We start from the raw sequence: 25,680 nt of genomic DNA, 5'->3' as shown, positions 1-25,680 counted from the left end.
CAGAAACGCAATAGGAAATTGTTTTTATTGTTTTATGGTAGTAACCCCTAGAAATGTGCTTTAGTAAAATGTGAGATGTTAATAGTGTATCTCTGTGTATCAAGTGTGCCTCCTCTTTTGTAATTGTGCTTTATTCCCTGAAAATGAGTAAAATACTTAAAAGGTGTGAAAAGAAAGCGTCCTGGTGAAGACACTGCAGATTCAGAGAGAAAAAGAAAAGCAATATCAATAAACAGAGGCGGACTGAGTCAAAAATTCTCACCCGGGAAAATTTGTACTGGCCTCATACTATGGTTTATGGCCAGAATCACACCAGCCTCCGGCCCACTGGGGTTTCCCAGGTAAGGCTTATAGCTAATCCGCCTCTGTCAATAGAGAAAAAATATGAAATTGTGAAACTTTGAGCGAAATGAAAGACCATGTGATATTGCACATGCTACAGACCTAAATGAGGCAACGTCGAGAATTAGAAAGAATACAGAGAAAATAAAAACAACTTTCATAGCAGGAACAACTCAAAGTTTAATTAAAATCCATTAGATTAAGACACAAATTGGAAAAGATGGAACGGCTGTCATCTGTTTGGATATAAAATCAAACAAAGTACAAATTTGCTTACGATAGAAGCAAAAGCATTAGCAATATTTTATTACGTAATAGTCGTAATAAAATACTTACGTATTTTATTACGATTATTTATTGTGTTTGGTTATGTTTTGGTTTCAAATGTGGGTTCAATTTTGGGTGGCTGGCACCTAACCCTATTTTTCCCATAGGGCCTGTTGTTTATATTGCACGAGGGTTTCTAGGAACACAACTATCGTGCTATATGAGGACTGACTGTACATACATACGAAATACAGTTTTTAAGGTACAATAAGGTGTTTTTTTTTTCTTTTATGTTTTCTTTTCTTATGTGTCACTACAGCTACTTTAACCGCTGTCCCGAGATAACGTTTTTAATTATGTTATATAATGATTTTTCTTCATTCTTCTGAGGATATTACCTGAAATCCATAACAATTGTAATAAGTGGTTTTTGTAATTTTGGCATATAAGGGACACAATAGCAATATTTTATTAGTCATCCCCAAGTTACATAAAAATCAACTTATGTAAGAATTCCTGGAATGTATCTCTTATGTATGTGAGGACAGACTGTATATATATATAATTATTAGCCTTATGGTGCAATGAAGCCTGAGGCATATCTGCACCAGTCAAAAAACTCAGGGCCCAGGGTGTGCCAAGCCCATATTCACCAGATGTGAGCTCCTGGGGTGATATATATATATATATATATATATATAAAAATGGGTATTCAATGTAACTCTATAAAGGTAATGTGTAAAGAGTTACATATGAAAAAGGTATACAGTTGATGAAATGGTTTCAGTGAATGCAAAATTAATAAATAGGTATGACAGATGCACCTAAAAGTGCAAAGCAGCATTAAAGGATGCAAGAGTAAATATAAGTTGTATTAAAAAGTTGTATTAATATATTGAATTAAATATGCATAAATGGATGTGATAGTTATACAAAGTGCCAGCAACTAGCAAGGTGAGGAAAGTAGAAAAAGAAGTGCAGTAGATTTATGAAAGGTGAAAGAATGTTAAAATCTAAGAGGTTATGATTAATTAAGGAAAATTATGGGTTGAATTACCAAGCCAATATAAAGTGGGGGAACTGTAAAGGAAAATTAGTACATCAAAATAATAATATAATGGAAATAAAAATTAAAATGTTATAGCTGTCATCAGATATGGGGGGAACATATTTAGAAAATGGTCAAATATGCATGATCTGATGTCAGCAGAAATAATTATTGATACATGATCAGGTATTTCATCAGGGGACTACACCTGACCATGTAGCAAGAACTGCATTTCTATACTTGTTCATAGTAGTAGAAGAAAAGTGAATGGCCAAAACAAGTCATGATAAAGAAATTAGCACTTTCTAATACATTATGGACAAGGTAGTCCCCAATGCAGTGTGATTTATTGAGGTATAAATAATTTAGTTAAAATAGAAAAAATGTTAAAATGAATATGTAGAATTTATTGTAGGATTATTTTTGTGTAGATTGGAAATCAATTTATAAAAAGCAAATGGTATAAGGGTGAGGTATTAAATTGAGGAAGGGGAAGGGAAAAAGGAGTATTTTAAATAAATAAAGAAGAAAAATAGTGATAGAAGTAGGATAGTAGGAACGTTCGTTTCAACCTCATATTGCACTATTAGTTCAACGAACAGGAAGAAATTAGAAATAAACAGCAGAAAGATAAAAAGCATAAAAAAAAGTAATTAATAGACACTAAGATTGCTGGGGTTGTGAGGCCCAACCTTATAGTAAGGGCTTTGGCATTTGTAAGTGTTAATATAAAAGGGAGCTAATACCAAAAGCTTGTATAGAAATATGTAGCGAACATGCCGATAAAACTAATCTAAAACAAAACCGAAAGTAAAATAAGAAAGTTAACATGTATGATACCCGGAATATTACAAGTAATGCGAAGTGAAAACCAGTCTGGCAGGAAAAGGGTGCAGAGATGAAGTGCATCAATTCAGTAAAGTAGCTGATGCTGCAGGTTTCAACCAAGTGAACAATATATTTACATGATAGAGAAATTTATAGCAGTGAAGCGGACTTAATAGTAAGCAGTGTGTAAATTAAAAAAAACAGGAATGTAGTGAACTCTATAGTCGTATTTAGAATACAAGTGCATGGAGATAATTTATAATAAGCGTTGTAAAAAGTGAGAGACACGATTGGAATAGTATAGCTTTAAATGTAATAAAGTCATACACAATTAAAGAATACCGTTAATGTTGTGTCAAAAACCATATACAAGTAGACAAAAGATGGGGGTTACGTTATAATAAGCTGAATATTAAATGTATCAGAGAAAGAAAATAAGAATCGTAAATATTTTGCGATATAAATAAAATTGATAATTATTCAAATTTGCATGCAGGTACATCCAAGGAAAAATAACTGGTTTAAGTCCATGGAAAAGTAACATGGTGACTTGAGATCCTAAAATGGTGTAATAAAGGATCCAATATTAAAAGAACATGCAATAGGCCCACGAGTATGAAACGATTCCAAGGAAACATTAAGTATAAAAGATAATAATTCAGTGTGTATAAAATATACATATCCACAAGTAGTATTCGGTGTGTATTTTCTGTGGAAATATAAGTAAATGCAATCAAGGAAAAAGAATCAGTAGACATATACAATGGTAGTTAAGAATCCAGTTTTGAAGTGATATAAATAACATGGAATAAGACTGGGAATATGTAGTAATTCCATGGAAACATTTAAAAATAGAAGAAACCACAGGAAGCATCAGGTGTGAATTAACTGTGGAAAGAAAGTGAATGAGACCAAGTAAAAGAATTAGTTGACATTATAACCAATGGTAGTGTGATTAAGAATCACAATTATGAATAGGTACTTCCAGGAATGAAAGTAACATGGTGATTAAAGATCCAAAGGTGTAGCAAAGTCCGTGTAAAATAAGTAATTCCAAGGAATCAACTATAACATGAATGACCAAGTAATAATTCCAGGAATAACAAATCAGAAGCATCCATGGGTAAAAATTCACTGTGGAAAGAATAGTAGATATATCCTGGGAAAAATAATCAGTTGACAAATCCATTGGCAATGTAGTTCAAAATAAATCCATGGACATGAAATAGTCTATATTTCAAATGGAAGAATAAGAATTGTCTTGTAATTCCAAGGAACCAAATATTTTGGATGTCTATGTAGTAAGGAGATGGTATAAAATGATATATATATATATATATACACAAAGTTAAGTGGTATAGACCAAAGTCACTAAAATCTGAAGGCTGCTATGTGATTTTAGTGGAAAAATCTAGAAATGGATATTCAAAGGTATATTAACATAAGCTTGTAAAATTCAAGACCCACAAAAGGTAAATTCTACATATAATATAAACCTTATCCTAAAACAAATTAGTAAAGTCAGTAAAGATTCAACATGGGTGGTTAAATATAAATAAGCCAAGATTCAAAATGGGAAGTTAATTAAAAGTAACCTCATGAATGATAATTAAAACAAATCCAATGGATGTACAGTCAATCCTCGTATAATACGTGTTTACACTACACTAATTTGATCATACAAGATTTATAAATAGGGGAAAGATATCTTATATAACACGAACCGAATTCGCTTATGCATGATTCGCCTTTGTGTTTACAAGAAATGGCAGTCGAACGCAGAATCACCCCAACCGAACGCAACATGACAGCAATGAAGAGAATTCTGAAAATGTATTTATGTTTTTTTATATCAGTGAAGGAGAAACACATTTCACCATAATAACGTAAAAACCAACACAATTCCAGCTATCAGTATTATCGCAAATGCAATTAGATTGAGTTTACTACCAGTTTATAACAGATTCCACTAAAAACAATTTCCACGCAACTGGAAATTGTTTTTATTGTTTTATGGTAGTAACCCCTAGAAATATGCTTTAGTAAAATGTGAGGTGTTAATAGTGTATCTCTGCCTTTACGGTGTTGCTTATTCAGTTGCTACATGTGCGCAGCTTTGTTTATGTGTATCAAGTGTGCCTCCTCATTTTGTAATTGTGCTTTATTTCCTAAAAATGAGTAAAATACTTAAAAGGTGTGAAAAGGAAGCATCCTGGTGAAGACACTGCAGATTCAGAGAGAAAAAGAAAAGCAATATCGATAAACAGAGGCGGACTGGATCAAAAATTCGTACCCAGGAAAATTTATAGTGGCCTCATACTATGGTTTATGGGCAAAATCACACCGGCCTCCGGCCCATCAGAGTTTCTGCCTCTGTCGATAGAGAAAAAATATGAAATTGTGAAACGCTTTGAGCGAAATGAAAGACCATGTGACATTGCACTTGCTACAGACCTAAATGAGGCAACTCCGAGAATTACAAAGAATGCAGAGAAAATAAAAAGAACTTTCATAGCAGGAACAACTCAAAGTGTAATTAAAATCCATTAGAGACAATATTAAAACAGTATTTTATAAAGTAAATTGAGATATTATTGTTGACAAAGGATTGGAAGAGATGGAATGGCTGTCATCTGTTTGGATAGAAAATCAAACAAAAAACAAGTCTGCTTATGATAGAAGCAAAAGCATTAGCAATATTTTATTACATAATAGTCTTAATAAAATAAGTAAGTATTTTATTACGATTATTTATTGTGTTTGGTAATGTTTTGGTTACAAATGTGCGTTCAATCTTGGTTGGTCGGCACCTAACCCTATTTTTCCCATAGGGCCTGTTGTTCATATTGCACGATTTTGCATTACACGAGTGTTTCTAGGAACACAACTATCATGCTATACGAGGACTGACTGTACTAGAAAAGTCAAAATATAACAGTAGAAACTTAGTGAGTAAAGAGACAAGGTAATCGATCCAAAGAAAATATTTGTATCAGAATTATATGTAGCTATTACTTACTAAGTAGTGGAATTCCACCAGTTAATTTACAACTATACAAATGCGTTTAGATCTGACCAGTATATAGTAAATTGTAATTGAATGTTACTGATAAAATGGGAGACAATATTAAAACAGTATTTTATAAAGTAAATTGAGATATTATTGTTGACAAGCTTATTATAAAGGAGTTGTAGAGCTTTGCTGAACAGTAGTTGGTTACTGCATATGTTAGCCAGTCTTGTGGTTTGGGTGCATAAAATATTTTTATGTATTTTGATGGAAATATTGGAATGCCAGTTGGTAAGATAGATGACATCAAAGTTAAATTTGTTTCTTTTATCATATGTCAATACTATGTGGACGTGAAGTATTGTTAATAGTAATATTGATGTATGTCAAGGAAGTTGGCTGTGTGATTGGTGGAGTTTTCTTTATTAAGCTTAAGTTCACTAGGGTAAATAGCTTTGGCTATAGATTCAGAGTTGGTATTTAACACTAGGATGTCATCTACATATCTGAAAGCTAACAAGTTATGATTAGAATTATTTATGGTGTACAATTCTTCATAATAATGCAAGAATAGGTTGGAGACTATGCTGGATATTTGGGAACCCATAGGAACACCAATAGTTTCTTTATAGGTAATTTGCCATCGAAGATATAATTATTGAGTAGACATAGGTTTACATATTATTCCATGTGTTTTCATTTATATTTAATTTATCTTTGTATCTGTGATAAAGTTGTTTTAGCATAAATTTCAGTAAATTATGTGGTATGGAGGTAAAAAGGTTGGTAAAGTCAAATGTTTCTATGTTTGTTATGATAACATTAGATTTAAAGGTATTGATGTTACATTATTAATTACCTAAGTAGATGTGAGATTATTAAAAATAGTTTTCAGTAATTTGAAAAATTGTTTGGCTGGGAGGTAGCAGCCACTGTTTTTGGAGCTAGTAATAAATCTAAAACCTATGGGTATTTTGTGGAATTTTGCGATCATGTAGAGAAATGGTAAGGTTGAGTTCTGTAGTTTAGTATGTAGTTTTTTTTATGTAAAGCGATTAGCTTTTTGACTGTAGCTGAAGGATTAAGATAGCAGGTAGTGAAAGTGGAACTATTTTCTATTTCATTTTTGAGTTAAGTACAGTAAAACTGTTTACAAAATATGGCAAAGTTGTTGGAAGCTTTATCTATCGGGGTAATGATAAAATTGTCTTGTAATTCTATTATGTTTTTTGAGGTTGTGATAGGGTGTGTAAAAATTATTATACAGTTTGTAGGCACTAGATATAGCTTTTACTATGTCATGATAGATGATGGTAATCCAATTTTGGTATGCTTCGTGAGGAATATTGTATTTTGAAGCAAGTTTGTTAACAAAATGTATTAGGTTTAAATATAATATTCTGTTGATAATGTTATGGTTAGCTTTATTTATAGGTCTGTATTTAAAACCTCTGCTCATAGCAGTTTTTAGGTCATGGTACTTAATGAGTTAAGATTGCCTGTAATGATATGCCCATGATGTTGATCAACGTAAGAGGCATAAATACGGTTGTTGCAGTGGTATGGGAGATCAGTAGGTAGACTATTTCCTATATATATATATATATATATATATATATATATATTTAGTAAACTGATAAATGAAAAATTAGCTCATTAAAAAGCATCCACTTCATATATACACAAATTTAGAATATTTATTTTCAGCACATCCACCTACTGCCCATTCATTCCTGCAATCAGCGCATAGCAACAAATAGTATCCAGTGCTTCAGCTACAATGCAGTACATGGGTAGCCTGTTTGATATATAAATAAACAAACAAATAATAATTTCCAGATTTTTATTTGTCCAATTTCAATGAAATTTAGGGTCACTAAACAGCCAAAAATAAAATTTTGCGAAAATCCATCCACTGTTATTAAAAGTCAAGAAACTCCATTCGCTGTTATAATAAATTATTACATGCATAAGGACGGAGAGAGAGAGAGAGAGAGAGAGAGAGAGAGAGAGAGAGAGAGAGAGAAAGAGAGATCTATATGTAATAAGCAAATAGTAATAATTTGTGATATATATTAGTAAACTAATAAAAAAAATTGAGCTTGTTAAAAAAGCAACCAATTCATATACACAAACCAAAACTGTTTCTTTTCTGCACATCCACTATAATGCCCACACAATTCAAATTCGTTGGCGCATAGCAACAAACAATACTCAAATCAGTAGGTGCATACTCAGCAATACTCAGTTGCACGTACACTGATGAACAAAATCATTATGACCAGCGAGTCATTATGCAAATCTAAGTGACTGCAAGTGAACTACACAATGAGTTCGGGTCAGGACACGGTATAAAAACACCTGATACCAAGCTCAGTTATTCAGTGTTACTCTTGTTCTTCAGATGGGAAAGGCAGCAGACTTAAACGAGTTTGACAAAGGACAAAGCATATCTGAAATGGCATGGCTGGTGGAGTGCTCACGGTCTTCCGTGGTTAGTACCTACCGAAAGTGGTCCAAGGAGGAAAAACCTATGAACTGCTGGCAAGGTGTTGGACGACCACGACTCATCGATGCTTGAAGCAAGGGAAGGCTCTCTCCCAGATGGTATGGTATGTGGCAACAGAAGGGCAACTGTGGTGCAACTTGCCGGTAACCGGAATGCTGGTGATGGGAGTAACGTGCACATACAGTACATCAAACCTTGCTAAAAATGGGACAGCGTCTACAATCGGCACGCAAGCATCGAAACTGGACTTTCAGTGATTGGAAGAAGGTCATCTGGTCTGATGAATCATGTTTCCTGTTGCATTATGTGGACAGCCAGGTACGTGTGCATTACTTATCTGGGGAAGTGATGGTGCCTGGATGTACCGTGAGGCGAAAAAAAGCTGGTGGCGACAGTGTCATGCTTTGGGCGACGTTCTGCTGGGATACCTTGGGTCCAGTCATCCATGTGCCGGGCACTCTGAAGTCTACCACCTACCTAAACATCATTGCTGACCAGGTACACCCTTTCATGGCAATGGTCTTCCCCTCTGGTGGTGCAGTCTTCCAGCAGGATAATGCGCATGCCACACCACCCAGATCGTTCGAGACTGGTTCACAAAACATGAGGAAGACTTCCAGGTATTGCCCTGGCTTCCAAATTCCCCAGACATCGATCCCATCGAGCATCTGTGGTACAGCAACTTCGATCTGTGGTGTCTCAACCACAGACCTTATAGGATTTTTTTTTTTTTTGGTAGTTGGCGCATCGACTTCTGTGGCCATAGTACACCTCCCAATGTTTTTGCAGTACTTTGATCCAAGCCCGAGGCGGGATTCGAACCCGCGACCTTTGGGTTGCCAGGCAGGCACCTTACCCACCTGGCTAACCCGGTCGGCGATCTTATAGGAGTTAAAGGATCTGTTGGTTATGTGTTGGTACCAGATACCACAAGACACATTTAGAAATCTTGTAGCATCCATGCCTCTCTGGGTACGAGCTGTTTTGGCTGCACGTGGAAGACCATCATATTAGGTAGGTGGTCATGATGTTTTGGCTCATCGGTGTATCTCGTAATATATGGATAGCCTATGTGATATGTATGAAAAAATAAATAAATTTAAAAAATTTCCACGACCCATATAAATGTCCCTTATACCTGTCCAAAGTTCCTGGCTGTCTCCTCCTTCTAGATTTTTCTTTGTCCAATTTTGATGAAAATTGGAATGGCTAGACAAATCTTTCTAAAATATTCAAAAATAACTTCAAGAAAAATCATCCACTGGGAGTCACATTATTACATACAGATGAGCAGTGTAAATTGTCTGACAGCACAAGGGAGTCTCCCCCTAACCCTCCCCAGGTGCCTCCGTAGCCAGGTGGGCAGGAGCAGCAGTGCGTAGCACACGCTTCTTGATTAGACCAGGGTTCGAGCCCGTGACCACCAAATACGGAGGATGCGGAAAGGTTAGGAAATGACCACCACATATCCCCGGAGCAATATGGCCTTAGTTGCTAATGTTCCTGAAAACCAAATAACAACATAACAACCCCCTAACCCCCCCACATAACAGATTGGAATGTGGTTCCAAGCTAGTACGTGATAAAGATTAACCAATTTTTTTTTTTCCAATAACGAAAAAGTACAGTATTAAATTATGCGTGAAACAAAAGGCCTCATTCAAGGTTAAGTTTCTCTAGCCACTCTTCCCTTGTGGCAGTTTTTAATCCTTTAATCCCTTCAACTGCTATTTATTGCATATATACAGGGTTGTTAAAATTAAAGTATCCCTATGTAGAGGGATACTTTAATTTGGAGCGAGTTTTAAGGCTACTGGAATAGCCAGCACATGACGTCTAATGCTGTCCTTCAGATCTGCCAGAGTTTGACCTCTTTCCCTGGTTCTTCTGGTTCTTCAAAAAAATCCCACAACCAGAAGTCGCATGGGGTGAGGTCCGGTGATCTGGGTGGCCAAGATGTCTAGAAACAACGGTTGATGACCCGTTCGTCTGCAAAGTGTTACCTTAGCAATCTTTGGACATAATAGTGGATGTGGGGTGGCGCACCATCTTGCATGAATATGGTATCCTGAAGGCACCCACATTGTTGCAGCTCTGGTATTGCAAAATTTGCCAACATTTCATTATATCCAGTGATGGAATAGGTGTGGGGTCCAGTCGGTATTATCTGTTCAAAAAAATATGGCCCAATCATAAATGTGGCCGTAAATCCACGCCACACTGTCACCTTTGGAGAATGCAATGGGACCACTTGGATAACTTGAGGGTTTTCTGTTACCCAAATGCAACAGTTGTGCATATTCACTTGTCCATTTAAGCAGAAGTGGGCTTCATCAATCCAAAGGATGTTCCATGGCCAAGTGATATCCACTGTCATTCATGCCAGAAACTGAAGTGCATATGTGAAACTAATATCTGCATCACTATGCTTTAATTGCTGTAGCATGTGCATCTCGTAAGGATAGTACCGCAACACTTAACGCACTACTAGACTTATAGTGGAATATGGCATGTCCACTTCATGAGAAACAGCTGGCAAACTTGCACTACCACATGGAGATTGACTTGATAAATCCACGACAGCCATAGCCACATCTTCAACACGAGAGGAGTTCACTTGTTTTCGACCTCTACCTGGTTGAACACTGAGATGTCCTGTCGCTTCAAATTTCGCAATCATTTTGCAGATAGCACAAACAGTCATAGGTCCACGCCTTCTGATTTTACCTTGTACATATTTATATTTTTATACATATTGACATAGTGACATAAGCAACTACGTCACTATAATTTTTACTGTAATCCAGTTTGGGACGTGGTTTTGGCACATTATAGCCCTAGTTGCTGATGCGCCATTAAAACCCAAACAACCAATGCTGGAATTCTGATAGCTGCAGCTGCTTGTTGCTGTTTTGATAGTAGAGCTTCATTAATAGCACCTTTTCCTGAAAAGTTGTTGGCACTGCTGCTGTAGTGCAGGCAAACAACTACTGTATGATTTTGAAGGGACTGCTCTGCTTTTATACAGTACAGTAGAGCTGACACTGTGGCAATAACTTATGTTTATGCAAATAATGTAAGTTATTTGCATTGAAAAAATTTGCAAAAAAATTTTGTAACTAATTTTTTTTTCCAATAAATGAGCGCATTATTTATTGTACCTGCTGTCCAAATTCCTCTTCAGTATGAGCCTTAGAACTCGCTCCAGAGCCCTCTACATAGGGATACTTTAATCTTAACAACCCTGTATATAGGTCACCTGACCAAGCTCTTCACAAGTTTCCAGCTATTCAATACTGACAGACTGACTCACTTCTGTCGATAATTTTCCCAATTATATACTGCCCCAATGGCTAAGCGAAAAAAATTAATTGTCATATTTCTCAAAACATCAGATTCTGACTCTGGGCTACAGGCATTGCCTGTTGCCACATTAATTAGCAAAAATAAGAATCAACTCCCACAACAGGACCCTGAAGATGATTATCTAGCCTAGTGCACCTGCCAAGTTTCAAAGAGAAGAAGCCCAGCAAGCAGCAACCCACACTGGAATGGATTACCAGCTTCACTCAAGTGCTAACTCACTCCTCCCTTCTGCCATAGAAGTGAGCATAGCTGATGTCCCACCCAAACTAATTACAGACATACTATTCTGTAGTTAGTTATAAGGCTGAGACAAACTTGATTGTTCCCTGTGGCCCAAGTCATCCAGATTCTGACAGAGGTGGAAGACTGTTTCACAGCAGTCAAACAGGATATCACACCTCAGGTTTAAGATAATAAATATGTGTTCAAAAATAGAAACAATTTTGCTTAACCTACATGTGGACAATGAACATTATAAGGCCCAGACTGATCTTACTAAATGAGCATAGTAGGAAACAAATGTCACAGCATCTCTGCTTGTATTCTGACAAGCTGAAGACCCCGGCAGAGCCCTCTCCAGCCACAACACACAAAGACACTTATCAATGAGTCAAACTTGGTTATTATCTGCCTCATCGAGGATAATAAACTAGAGTCCAGTGAGGCCATAAAAAACTAGATCATGAGCAAGTTAGCATCACAGATGAAACCATATGTATCAGGAGTGTCTGCAAGACAAGGAATCCATGGATTATCATTGAAACAGCCACCAGAGAGAAGACCAAGACCATTATGTCACAGTCTGAAGTTGCTAGCATTGGCCTGAGGGTAGAGGCACCTTGCAAGAAAGGTCCCTCTATTGTCCTCTTTGATGTAAAAAAATCTGTTACCCAGAAGGAATTGGTAGAGAAGATTTACCAGAGGAATCTACAGGACTTCCTGGACAGGCAGGCCTACACCCAGGAACTACTACCCAGATACACCACAAAATCAAAATCCGGCTGTAACTAGATAACTGAAATGTCACCAAGAATATGTAATATTCTAAAACCACAAGAGCAAATCAACATTGTATGGGCCAGCTATAGGTTCCAAGAACAGTCCCCATCCCAAACCATACCGGTGTGCAAACTGGGATGATCTGTGGCCACTTGCCCAAAAGGTCCATGCCTTTAAGGATTGCCTCAACAAAGAACAAGCTGCAGTGTGCTCCAACTGCAAGCAGGCTAACCTTCTGTTTGGCCATTCAATTAGATTCACCACATCCTGTTTTTCTCAAGGCCAGCAAAAAATCAATTATGGCAAAACATCGTAAACAAAACAGCTCCTGTCTACTTAACTTTCTACAGATTAATGCACAGCACTCGCACTCAGTTGTCGAACAACTGAAGCTTGTTGCTGAAGAGATGGATATTGACATCCTGCTCATACAGGAACCCTATACCCATTTTGTTAACCCAGAATGGGTATTCGAACAGAATATATAATTCTGTTAGAATGCAAGGTGTCAGGAACACACAACTCACTGTCACCAAGATTGATTCACTATGTACCCCTACTGGTGTTTGCAATCATGTCTAATCTGAACTTGGCTTGCTCCATCTTCTCTCTTTATGCAAGACTGCACGAGGACCATTCATTACCTACATATGACCTAGACATCACCCTCTCCAGCTAAAGTTCTGGTTTGCATGGATGCAAACTGCCAGTCGGCATTATGACACAACACTACTCCTGATCAGGCAGGCACCCACCAAGGGCAGCAGCTCGAAGATTTCTTCCGGGCTTGCCACCATGGACTTGGTGGCAAGTGTCACTAACCAGGAAATCTTGCTGCCTTCTCAAGAATGCTATGAGAAAGTACAATGGATGTGACACTTGCCACCAAGTCCACGGCATGGAACTTCCATGACTGGAAGGTTCAAGTGGTTTGGATCACGTCCAACGACAGGGCCATTACCTTTGCCTGGATGACAGACCACAGACAGAATCCACCACAATGTTATCTGCTATAATATTCAAAGCACTAAATGGGATTAATTCTGTGCCTCTGTTGAAAGCCAGCTCTCCAATAATTGCCTGACTTCTCCTTAAAACTTTACTGATGACCAGTTCCAGGCACTTAACTATGATTCCTCACAAGCCTACAATGTCACACTCAGGAAAGGAAAGGCATTCACTAATGCTGTTCCTTGGTGGTGTCCAGAACTTGAACAACTTTGAGGTTCAAGCACACATAGCAATAAAGCGGTTCCAGCAAGCCAGGACTTCTCTCTCCCACAACCAGAGATTGAAGCACTGCATGACGATTATAGGAGACAGTGCAATACATAGACCAACTTATTCAGAAAAAGAAAGGAAGGCTCTTGGCAATACTGTCTCCAGTGCTGGCAACACTGACCCCCTGGGATGTTGTCTATCAAGATTGTGACTGATAAGCTTCCTAGGGAGGAGGTGTTCAACAGTATCATCACCGAATGAGTATTTTGTATCTACATTCACATGAGGAGTTATTAAGGTTTGAAAATGGCAGAAGGTTATCAAATTGTAGCAGGGTGTTTAATGATTTTGTAATAACTGAGAGAAAAGTGGAGGAGAAATTGTTAAAGTTAAACATAAGAAAGGCACCTGAGGTGGATGGGATCTATCCAGTTATATTAAAAGAGGCGGCAAAGCATCTAAGCAAACCCTTGGCCATAATTATGAGAGCATCCTTGGACTCAGGGGAGGTCCCCACGGACTGGAGATGTGCAAATGTATCCCCAATTCAAAGGGGGATCGAAGGGTGACACAAGTAATTACAGACCAGTTAGTTTAACTTCTGTTCCGGGTAAAATTATAGAGTCACTGGTTAAAGATGCATTGCAGGATCATCTAGATAAGACTGCAGCAATAATTCAAACACAGCATGGGTTTGTTAAGGGAAAGTCTTGTCTGACAAATTTGAGAGGGTTTTAATTAATTTGATCCTATTTTGTAGTTTTTTGCCAATCAAATCAAATAAGAATAAAAAAAAAAAATTCAAAAATGTATTGTTACTTTTTAAAAAATTTTTTTTTTTTTTTTATGTAATGCTGTCTTCATGTAATTTATTATCAGAGTACAGCCACTCCCCGGCTTACGTAATACTTGACTTATGGAAATTCAACTTTAAGTAAGTTTTTGTCGGCCGGCGTAAATTTAAACAAATCATGAAAACTTATTTTGCATCTCATAGGAATAAATGGAGGTATTGTGAAAATATCATAATGTGAACACAGTGAACACACTGAAATAACACATTGGGGTTTTTTTTTTTTTTTGGTAATTCGTTCAAGACCTCGGGAAGTTGAAAATTTCCCTATATAACCAAGTTACTTATCTCTCTAAAAGGTCATTTTTATAATGGAAATTGCACTACACTTTCAATTTCATTCAATTGTATCATTATCATATGTTCCGTTATAAGAATAAATTTTGAATGCAAAACACATTTCTGGAGGTCACTACCATAAAACAATAAAAACAATTTGCACTTTCTGGTTTATTGGGCTTTTCTGTTGGCACAATATATTATAAACGGGTAGTAAACTCGATGTTTCAACAGTGATTGCTATTTCAAAGGGCAGTGCATGTATAAAAGAACATGTTAAAGGATCAATGCATTTAAGATCAACAGTGATCACAAAACAGCATTCAGGTGCTATATCGAAGATGGAAAAGCTATTAATAATAGGGATGGAAAATCAGATTTAGAAGCAAGTTCCCCTGAGTCCAATGACCATTCAAGCAAAAGCAAGTAGTATTTATGAAGATATTAAAGATAAGTACGGCAAATCCCAAGCCAAGTTCGTGGCAAGCAACGGGTGGTTTAATAGGTTCAAGAATCGTGCTGGTTTCCAAAACATTAAAGTATGCGGCAAAGTCGCCAGTGCCGATTCTGCAGCTGCAGAGAAATTTTATGATGTGTTGGAAAAAAACCCCTTCTAAATCTCTGCAGCCCTCAACTTTCGCAGCGGTGTGCTTATCAGCTGGAGAGTTAATTCTGGCAATGATTCTCAAAAGGTAAAACTTGCTGATGTTATGCCTGTCTCCTCTCTCTTTTTGTAATTTTAAAATTTTTCCTCTGCATGAGATAAAAAAATTGAATAAATAATTTTATTTACATGTTTGTCAAACTTCAATCAAATTTGCAAGTGCTACATAAGCATTTAGGGAAATTCGACTTACATAGAGTTCCACGGAATGCAACCTTTAAGTAAATCGGGGAGTGACTGTATTCAATTTCATCAATTTCTAGATCCGAATTCCAGAGAATTTTGGCTTTTGTAAGAGACTGTATCTATTGCTATCTGATTTTGGCTTATTACCTTTCACTCAACATATTGTGTATTAGTAGTCCTTTTGTTATCAGCTTCCTTTGTCTTGAAAACAGTACCCAGAGTGGTTCTGAAATGTCAATTACCTATATTCACGACTGATTGATTTAGTTAAGGGCTTTACCTAGGTACAATTTATTCCACTTTAAGGTTAAAAAAACTAAACTAAATAGCCAAAAATTATGTCAGTTTATTTACTTAATGATATTGCTTAGTCTTGTATGTCTTTCACACATATTCTGAAAGCACTATCTATTCTGATGAAAAAACATGCATAACAGTAAATGTATTCCACATAATGTGAAAAATGTTACCAAAAGAGGAAACTGTGCAAGAAAAAAAATACACTTAGCATGAAACAACATTAAACAAGGAGTTACTATATTTAAATACAGTATATTTGAAATTTAAATATAGTATATAATAACTACAGTTAAAGAAGCATATCTTAAAATAAGCATTAACTTTTTTTCTTTTTTCAATTGAATCTCTTACAACATAGGTCGGCTGTATGTTTCTGTTACTATTCCTCTAGAATATTCTAGAATAATCTTCTATTATTCTTTCAGAATAATCTAAAAATTCAATACAGATTGACATTGAAATATGACAAAATACTGCCTTTTCTAATTAGAATTATTTGTAAAATTACAATTAGTAGGAGAAAGAGAAAATTGTTGATCAATTCGGCCCTAGAGAGATTATGCAAGGCTCAAGGGGTAGAATTTTTTTTTCAGCCCGGTCTGTGCTTGTTGACATGAGAGACTGCTTCTACAGGGATGGGGTACACTTAAATAGAAAGGGTGCAAGAATATTTGCTGATGCTATCAAGGCAGTGCTAGGTTGGTCGAAAACTGCTAGCTTGGGGGGGGAGATACACAGACTAAAAGGTTTACAGTGGCCGGGGGCAGAGGCAAAAGTGATTCTTGCACTGTTTCTATTAGAATGGGCAGCAGCCTGGACAGCAAGGCAATGGAGATTTCCAGGACTGCTGGGAGTTATAGTGGAACAAATAAATACATGAGCTGTGTTAGGGTAACTAAGAGTAGAAACAGGCGCATGTATACTTGCATGTACACCAATGCTAGGTATACAGTTAATAAATTTGATGAGCTTGAAGTGCTAGTCAACACATCAAAGGCAGATATTGTTGGGATATCAGAGACGTGGTGTCACACAGACATAAGCAGTGCAGAATTGGAATTTGGGCAGTACAATGTGACAGAAAGGATAGACAAGGCAGGATATTCTTCTAAATTTTCTACACAAGATTTGAAATAGTAACTAATACTACAAAAAAGTAAATTATTTCTTAAACCAGGAACAAAAAATTTTAAAGTTGACAAATATATGCATGTTTGCAAATAAAGCATACCTAACGTTTGAAATCTTGTTCCTGGACTTGGAGAGGAACTTGAGAACATGGGAGGTGGTGGAATGGGTCCAATTTCATTAACAGGAATGGGAGGATCTGGCAATGAAGAGAACACTAGCCCATCACTAGTTGGCACTTCTTCCACTTCAGGAAGCGTCATTATACAAATTTCAGGTATCACAGATGCTATAAAAATTAGCATTTTTTTTTTTTTTTTAAACTGTGGTTGAACTAATAATTCTACAACTAAGGAATCCAAATAATGCACACAATTATTACAAAATATTAAAAACACGGTTTAACAAAATGACTTAGAATACTTATATTATTTCAATTAACACTGTATAAATAATTCTCATCACAAGGAGACATTAGCAAGCCATACATGAAAAGGTTTTTATTGGGGTAAAACAATAAAAAAAAAAACAAAAAAAAAACACCATTTTAAGAATATTTGTTATAATCTACCTTCTTATATAACAATCTATACAATTAATTATACTGTCAGTTGGTATTTTTAGCATTAGCACAATATAAAGATGCAAGCACTTACAGAGCATAAAAAATAAATAAATAAATAAATAACTTTTTTTTTTTTTATTGGAATTGGGAGTGCTACATGACTATTCATCATCACATAGGAATGAATGAAGTAAGCAACACTAGTATACCACATGAATGATTAAGTTGTTTTATTGAATTGAAATTTATTGTATTACAATTAAATTGAATACACTTCAATAGAAACACTTAAACAATTTGGCAAGGTTTTGAAAATTTACTGTTTCTCATTGTCAGACAAGTTAGAGTGGCCCCTGTTAGGCTATACTGCACCATGTGTATTATGTCTGTGCAAGAGTGTTTATGGGGGCCAATTTGAATGTTGCTTAAAAAAAAAAAAAAAAAGGCACTCCATCCACCCGTGACTGAGTAAATACATTCCTAATCCTTGAGAACTTTAAAAATTCTTCTGGTTATCAAAACTTGAATCCAGACCTCTCCAAACAAGTGGCAAAACCATTACACTGTCAAATATGACATGTTCTGCAAAAGAGTAAAGACATTGGCATTTAGTTTACTCAACCCTTTTACAGCCTTAAATACTTCAAATAGGTCAGCTGCCTAGTTACCAGATGGTGCAATTTATAGAATTAGTCTTTCTTAGTAAGAATAACTTCTGTGCCTCCCAACCAATCTTATTGCTTGTATCTGCACCATTCCCAACAGTTCACTACTTATAGTTTATAATTTTAAAAGTAAAACATCTGTATAATTGGCAATACAAATACAAATTTTTGTAACTAGTCTATAAAAAAAATTACTTTTAACTTAATACTTTCAAAATATGAATATGCAGCACATCGCTGCCTGAAGAGGAAATCTGGCAGAACCACTAATTTACAAAATATCCACATCAATTCCTTTGGAGTACACAAGGAAAAGCAAAATTAAAAACAAATTAAATTTCTGATTCAGACCAAGATACACTTAGGGCTAAAGCCTCAAGCTGCAAGCAAATTTAGACTACGTATATATTAAGTGCAATAGCATCATTAATACACAACCATTTCTGAATAAACAGAACATTAATAAGGCAGCAACGAGTTGCCATGATATTGCACTACTTTGAATAAGTAACGCTTCACCTAAGGAGAAGACTAATGTTACTTATTCTCAGATAGGTACCACCACCCAGACGGCACCGTTTCAGGGCTATTTGGCCCTTCTTCGGTGGGTGGGTAGGTAGGTACCCAAGTGATGCAATGATGGCAAAACAGTTATAAAGTATAACTCCACAATATGAGAGATGCCTGAAGGTGTATGATGTATTTAGACTAAGATGATTCATTACTGACAAAATGATTTTACAGATGTATGCGGCTTTTGCTATTAATATCAGTAGCAATTTAGCATTAGTAAAGGCACATGATCCAAGAAAGCAAGCTTATATAGCATTAGCCAAAAAAAGTCTAATTTCGCCCATCCACTTGCTCCAAATGTTTGTCTAGTTCTGATTTGAATCTATTTAAGCTATCAACTTCTCAAATGAGAGTTGGAAGATTTTTCCAGCAATCAATTTTTCTAGCAGGGATAAGGTGGTGATTATTCCCTTGTATAAGGCAATGGTACTTTTGCTGGTATATTTTGCTGGCTAAAGGCAAACTTCTGCACATCTATCCTACAACTGTCTTTCCTCAATTGGAATTTATGCCTTCTCAGGCAATTATTCTGAGCAAAAGGAAGAAGCCTATCAGCATTGAACATGCTCAAACCATTCCAGGCTTTATACACCTCAATCAGATCACCTCACAGGTGTCTAGTCACCAGACAATGTAATTTGCAAAACTTAAGCCTTTCTTCGTAAGAGCAACGTTTTGTTCGATTCACTAATCTTGTTGCCCTTCTCTGCACTCACTCCAGCAGCTCTACATCCTTCTTAAAATGAGGCCTCCAGATCTGTATACAGTACCCAAGGTGTGGCCTGACCATTGCCTTATACAAGGGGATAATCACCACCTTATCCTTGCTAGAAAAATTTGTGTATATCAGTGACAAGACACCATGAGTTACTCTTGCAGACCGTCTGCACTGCTCAGAAAACTTCATATCTGCCTGTACAATTACCCCCAGGTCCTTTTCATTCTCTACCACTGTCAGTATAGTACCACACAGTTGATACATTACTCTGGGGTTACTGCTTCCCATATGCAGTACTTTACATTTGTCAATGTTAAACTTCAGTTGCCACCTCTCAGCCCATCTGTTCAACTTTTCTAGATCCTGTTGCAGCAACATACTGTCATTAGTTTCAATAACAACCCTGCCAACCTTCATATCATCTAAAAAACTTGGACATTAAGCCTGATATACCATCATCAATATCATTTATAAATACAGAAAACAACAATGGACCCAACACTGAACCCTGAGGGACTCCATTAATAACATTAGTCCACAAACAACAATGTCCACTGATTAACACTCTGTCTTCTCCCACTCAACCATCCCTTTATCCATAGCAGCAATTTGCCTCCAATGCCACACTGCCCCAATTTTTGCAGCAGTCCTCCATGTGCAACAGTATCAAAATCCTTTCAAAGATCCAAATATATATCAAAGTTATTCCTTGCATTCAGTTCCTTTGTGACCCATCATAGTACCCAATAAAATTGGTCAGACAAGACTTCCCCTTAACAAAACCATGCTGTATCCAAGCTATAACTGAAATCTTTTCTAGATGATACTGCAGTGCTTCTTTAACCAGTGACTCTATTAATTTCCCTGGAACAGAAGTTAAACTAATAGGTCTGTAATTACTTGTGTCACCCTTTGATCCTCCTTTGTGAATTGGGGTCACATTTGTACATCTCTAGTCCACGGGTACCTCTCCTGAATCCAAGGAAGCTCTCATAATTATGGCTAAGGGTTTGCTTACTTCCTTTGCTGCCTTCTTTAATATAACTGGATAGATCCCATCCACCTACCTTTCTTATGTTTATCTTCAACAATTTCTCCTCCACTTTGCTCTAATTTATTAAAAAATCACTTAGCTCCCTGTTAGAGTTTGATAAACTCCTCATGTGTGAATGTAGATGCAAATACTCATTTAGTTTGTTAGCTACCCGATCCTCAACAGTTGAACCATTGATATCCAATGGACCAATCTGATTCAACCCCTTCTTCCTTTTAGCGTTTACATAAATAAAGAACTCTTTGTTGTTTTTAAAAGCTTCCCTGAAGGATCATACCCAATTAAGGATAATTAAAACTCCCAAATTTCACAAAAGTTTCATGAAGTCACTACTTTTTATTCTAATCTTTATATCCAAACAACTCTGCTAGACTTCAATTGTATAACAGAAGTTAAAATAAGCAGTTCTTTATTCACACCTCTGGTAAGACACCTCATTTTTTTAAGAAAGGTCTTCTCCTCCTCTTTCAATATAAGCCTTCCAATGTGAAACTAACAAGTAGCTACTAGAGAAAAATATCTCTGATTACTTGCTGAGGTTCTCAGAGTGGAAAAGCTTTCACCCTCACCAAACCCTCTTCATTTCTTTGCCTTAATTGCATGGAACTATCATCTTTTAGACTACCCAAAAAGCAGTGGCTCATCCAGAGATCGACCAAAGAAATTCTATAGCATCAAGGCATGGTGCAAAATTAGTGTATTATAAGAGGAGAGACTATGTTGAAAATGAGGTTCCTTACCAGAGGTAAGGAATAAGAGAAAAACTAAGAAGATTAAATACTGACATATATTCCACACAGTTCTACCAATGATTATTATTATATATATATATATATATATATATATATATATATATATATATGGATCATGTCATCTAGAAATGTGTGTGATGCACGTGTATTTGGATAATAGTAATCCTAGATTAACCTGTTACTTAGGGAGCAATAACTTAAGCTAATTATAATGAAAAATAATGACAAAGTTTTCTCAACAGTGCATGCAAGCTGCCAAAGATAGCATATGCCATATGTATATTTCTTAGTTAGTATGAAATGCATAGTAGAAGGAGTGCTTCCAGGATTAATTCCTTGAATGCTTCCCATTTTGAATTTGCTATTGGTAACATCATCAGTTGGTCCCACTGTAAATTTAAAGTGTCTGGGACCACTGTAGTCACCTTTATGAAAGCAAAAACCCTTCCCTTTACCCGAAGTTGGTTACATTTTTGAGTAAATACCACGTCAACACACTGTGATCACTGCCACCTGGTGGTTCCTTTATCTTCAGATTCTTAATGCATGAAGAATCACCATTGATAATCAGATTAGAGTATACTCCCTCTGGTTGCCTCTCGAACATGCTGCTGTAGAAAACAGTTATCCAATAAATCCACAAAGGTCTTGCTATGTGCGCGTGACAAACCCACAAGTTCCAGTCAATATCTGTAAAGATAAAATCCCCCATTATAAGAAATTCTGATTTACTGGCCAACTCTATTTCTCTGTACAGTTGTTCATTATAGTCATCAGACTCAATAGGCCTATAACACACCCCTACTTTCATTTTTGCTTTCCCAGTACTTATGTCACACAAAACTAACTCAACATTGTTCTGGCCACCCATTTCAACTGAATACACAGCCTTATATTTTGTGTTTCCTAACTAACAGCATAACCCCTCCTCCTTTCCTATCCTATCCTGTCTATTCTTTCAGTACCCAACTGTCACCCCTTTTCCACTTCCATTTTTACCCCCTCTCTTTTTTTCTGGGTGCTTCCTGGGAAGCTCAGGCTACCCCAGGGTTCACCACCCAGCCCCAAGTCTATTTCTTCCTACTGACCTGGCCCGCCTCTCCAAGGCAAAGAACGGTAACTAGGAGTATTTAACTCCTAGGTAACTAGGGGTTTGTGGCCTCCACAGATCCCAAGGTTAAGTGGCTAGATGAACAATATAACAACAAAACCCTACACTAACACTTCACAAACTCGCTAACTCATGCCATCTGGCCACTATAGATTTCTGTACATGTCACAGAGTACCAATCTCCTGGTGGAAAGAAACCTCTGGGGCTGCTAGTCAAATTACACTATACCCTTTCTGTACACACTACACTCCCCAAATTAAAATTCTGCATTCCTTATATGTGTGACACCATGGGTCTGATATCCCAACAATATCTACCTTTGACATCTTGACCAGTACTTCAAATTCATCGAATACATTTAAATACTCCTAGCACTGGTGTAGATCCTGTTCTTACTCCACATATTTGCTTGTTCCATGATGACTCCAAGCAGTCCTTGATATCCCTAGCACCTTGCTTTCCAGGCTGCTGCTCATTGCAATAGAAGCAGTGCAAGAATCACTTTCACCTCCGCCTGTGGCTACTGTTAATCTATTAGTTTGTGTATCCCCCAAACTAGCAGTTTTCCAACCCATCTAACACTGCCTCAACAGCAAATATTCTTGCACCCTTTCTATTTAAGTGTTTTCCATCCCCATAGAAGCACTTTCTCCTGTTAACAAGCACAGACCATACTGAGAAAAATTGTACCCCATGAGCTTGGCACAATATCTCCAGGTCTGAATTGATTGACAAGACTCTCATCATATACTTCCTTCTATTGTGTACTTGTTTCCATAGCTGAGTGGCCACGAGAAGGAGTGCAGTAGCACACACTCTTTGAATAGACTGCTGTTCAAGCCCCTGATGCTAAATACAGTCAATCTGTCAACCCCGCACTGTACCAGCATGGCAAATTATGGTCCATTTCCCTCAGCATGACTCGTTAAGAAGGCTTCTATCCTGCAGTGGATTAATAATGGCTGCAGTTTACTTTTTTTCTTTTTTGTTGTTGTTAAGGTAGTCCACAGATCTCCTACTCAATGTCATTAATGCCAATGTGAACAACAATATCACCTTTTGTGCCCTTAAAAGTTGATATTTGCTCTGTCATTAACTTTTGATTGTGGTTCTATTCCACCTATCCTTTTTTTTTTGCACAATATATTTTCCATTTCTCTCACAATAATCACCGACAATAACTAGCTCCTGTGGAATCAGCACATTATGACTTGGGGGATTGCTGCTCCATTGCCTGATGATCAAATGAAAACTCTGGCATTGATGTGGGCAGGTGAGAGCTTGATGGGGGCACCTGTAATTTAAATCCTTGGAGGGCATCCACCCTGTTCTTCAAGCTGTCGTAAAGGCCATAGCAATGCTGAGTAGGTGCCTAACATTCTCATACTCTTTACATCGAGCATATACAAAGACATCCTCCCTTGGCAAAATCATGTCCCATTTTTGAAATCTCCACAAATAAGCAGTACATTTCACAGGGCTGTGATTCAGAGGCCAACCACCACTCTCAGTTCTCCCCTGAGCCATGACACTCCCACTACCTTGATAGAGTGGTCCAGAAAATCAGAATGTCTTATAATGGGGGATTTTAACTTTCCATATGTTGACTAGAATTTGCAGGAGTATCACTAACACACTAGCAAGACTTTATAGATTTCTTGTGACTGTTTCCTACTGCAGCATGTTGTAGAGTCAACAAGAGGAAGCAATACTCTTGATCTAGTTATCAGCAGTGATTCTACAAGCATTAAGCACATACATGTAAAAGATCCACTGGGTGGCAGCAATCACAGTGTGGAATTTAATTAAACACATAACTACTGTCAAGTGTAAAGGCTTTTGCTTGCATAAGGGTGACTACAGTGATCTCAGCCAGTGTGAAATTCTATGCAGTGAGACCTGATGATGTTACCAACTGGAAATTCAGGAAAGTAATCATAGAAGTTAATAGGCTTTTCATACCAATGAAGAAATAACTGTTCAAAGATTAGACCAAATGGATGTCAGATGAACTACTGGGACAAGTGGCAGAGAAGAAAAGTGCATGGGATATATATATAAATTATCAGGTGTTTCAGAAGCCTATAGTAAATTAGTCTGTAATCAAGTCACAAAGGAGGTTAGGCAAGCTGAAGCAGATGAGAAATCTCTGGCAAAGAATGCAAAGAAAGGCAACAAAAATTCTATGCTTATATTAACAGCAGAAGGATGGGATTGAATCATATTGGGCCACTTGATATCAATGGGTTAATTGTTGATGACTCTACTCAGGTTGCTGACATATTGAATAGGTATTTTGCATCTACATTCACACTTGAAGAATTCTTTAGTGGAAGATATGCCATAATTTTATCAAACTACAATGGAGAGATAAATGACTGTGATAACTGAGAGAAAAGTGGAAGATAAATTGTTGAAGTGAACAATAAAAAAAAAAAAACACCTGGAGTGGATCAGATCTATCCAATCATATTAAGAGAAGCAGCAGAGGAGGTAAGCAAACTTTAGCCATAATTATGAGAGCATCCTTGGATTCAGAGAAGATTCCTACGGACTGGAGACAGAGTCATGCTCTATGGGGCACAATAGAGAGAGTTATCAGAGTCTCAACATAAATAAACGAAGCCCTTTAATCCCTTTTGCTTCCAAGCTCCCCAGTACTTTTGCACGGCCCTGAATGGAAATGTGCGAAGGTATCTCCATTCATAAAGGGGAATCAAAAGGTGACATGAGCAATTACACACACATGTTAGCTTAATATCTCTTCCAGGGAAAATAATAGAATCACTGGTTAAAGACATAATGCAGGACCATCTAGGCAGGAATGCAATTCTACTGAGTCACAGCATAGATTTGTTAAAGAGTGGTACTGTCTATCAAATCTGATGGGTTACTATTAAATGCAGTGACCAAGGAACTGGATGCAAAAACTAATTTTGATACCATATGCTTGGATTTCAGGAAAGCTTTTGATCCTTTTGTGCATAAAAGACTGCTGTATAAACTGGAGCAATGTGCCATTAATGGGAAATTACTGCTATGGATAATGAATGATTAAGTGGAAGAAGATAGTATTTGTCACTGGGCACTGCTGTTCATGAATTAATGTTATTAGTGGAGTTCTCCAGGATTCAGTGCTGGGCCCATTATTGCTTTCAATATTTGTCAATGATACTGATGAACATATATCAGGCTTAATGTCTAAGTTTACAGATGGTACAAAGTTTGGCAGAGTGGTTAA

The 25,680-nt window shown here is 36.9% G+C and overlaps 1 protein-coding gene across 3 annotated transcripts in view; it reads right to left on the bottom strand.

Moving 5' to 3' along the window:
* Positions 1–25,680, bottom strand: part of LOC150085583 (phosphatase and actin regulator 2-like) — a 462,740-nt gene that overhangs the window by 264,670 nt on the left and 172,390 nt on the right. For all 3 annotated transcript variants that reach the window (XM_090373361.1, XM_090373363.1, XM_090373362.1), the window contains one exon: positions 17,104–17,289. In XM_090373361.1, coding sequence (XP_090229487.1) covers positions 17,104–17,289 — 186 coding nt within the window. The remainder of the gene's footprint in view (positions 1–17,103; positions 17,290–25,680) is intronic.

The sequence above is a fragment of the Mastigoproctus giganteus genome, chromosome 5, assembly GCF_048544385.1.
Source record: "Mastigoproctus giganteus isolate SK-2022 chromosome 5, ASM4854438v1, whole genome shotgun sequence".
In the NCBI taxonomy this organism is placed as follows: domain Eukaryota; kingdom Metazoa; phylum Arthropoda; class Arachnida; order Uropygi; family Thelyphonidae; genus Mastigoproctus; species Mastigoproctus giganteus.
This window is presented reverse-complemented; position numbering and strand designations above follow the sequence as displayed.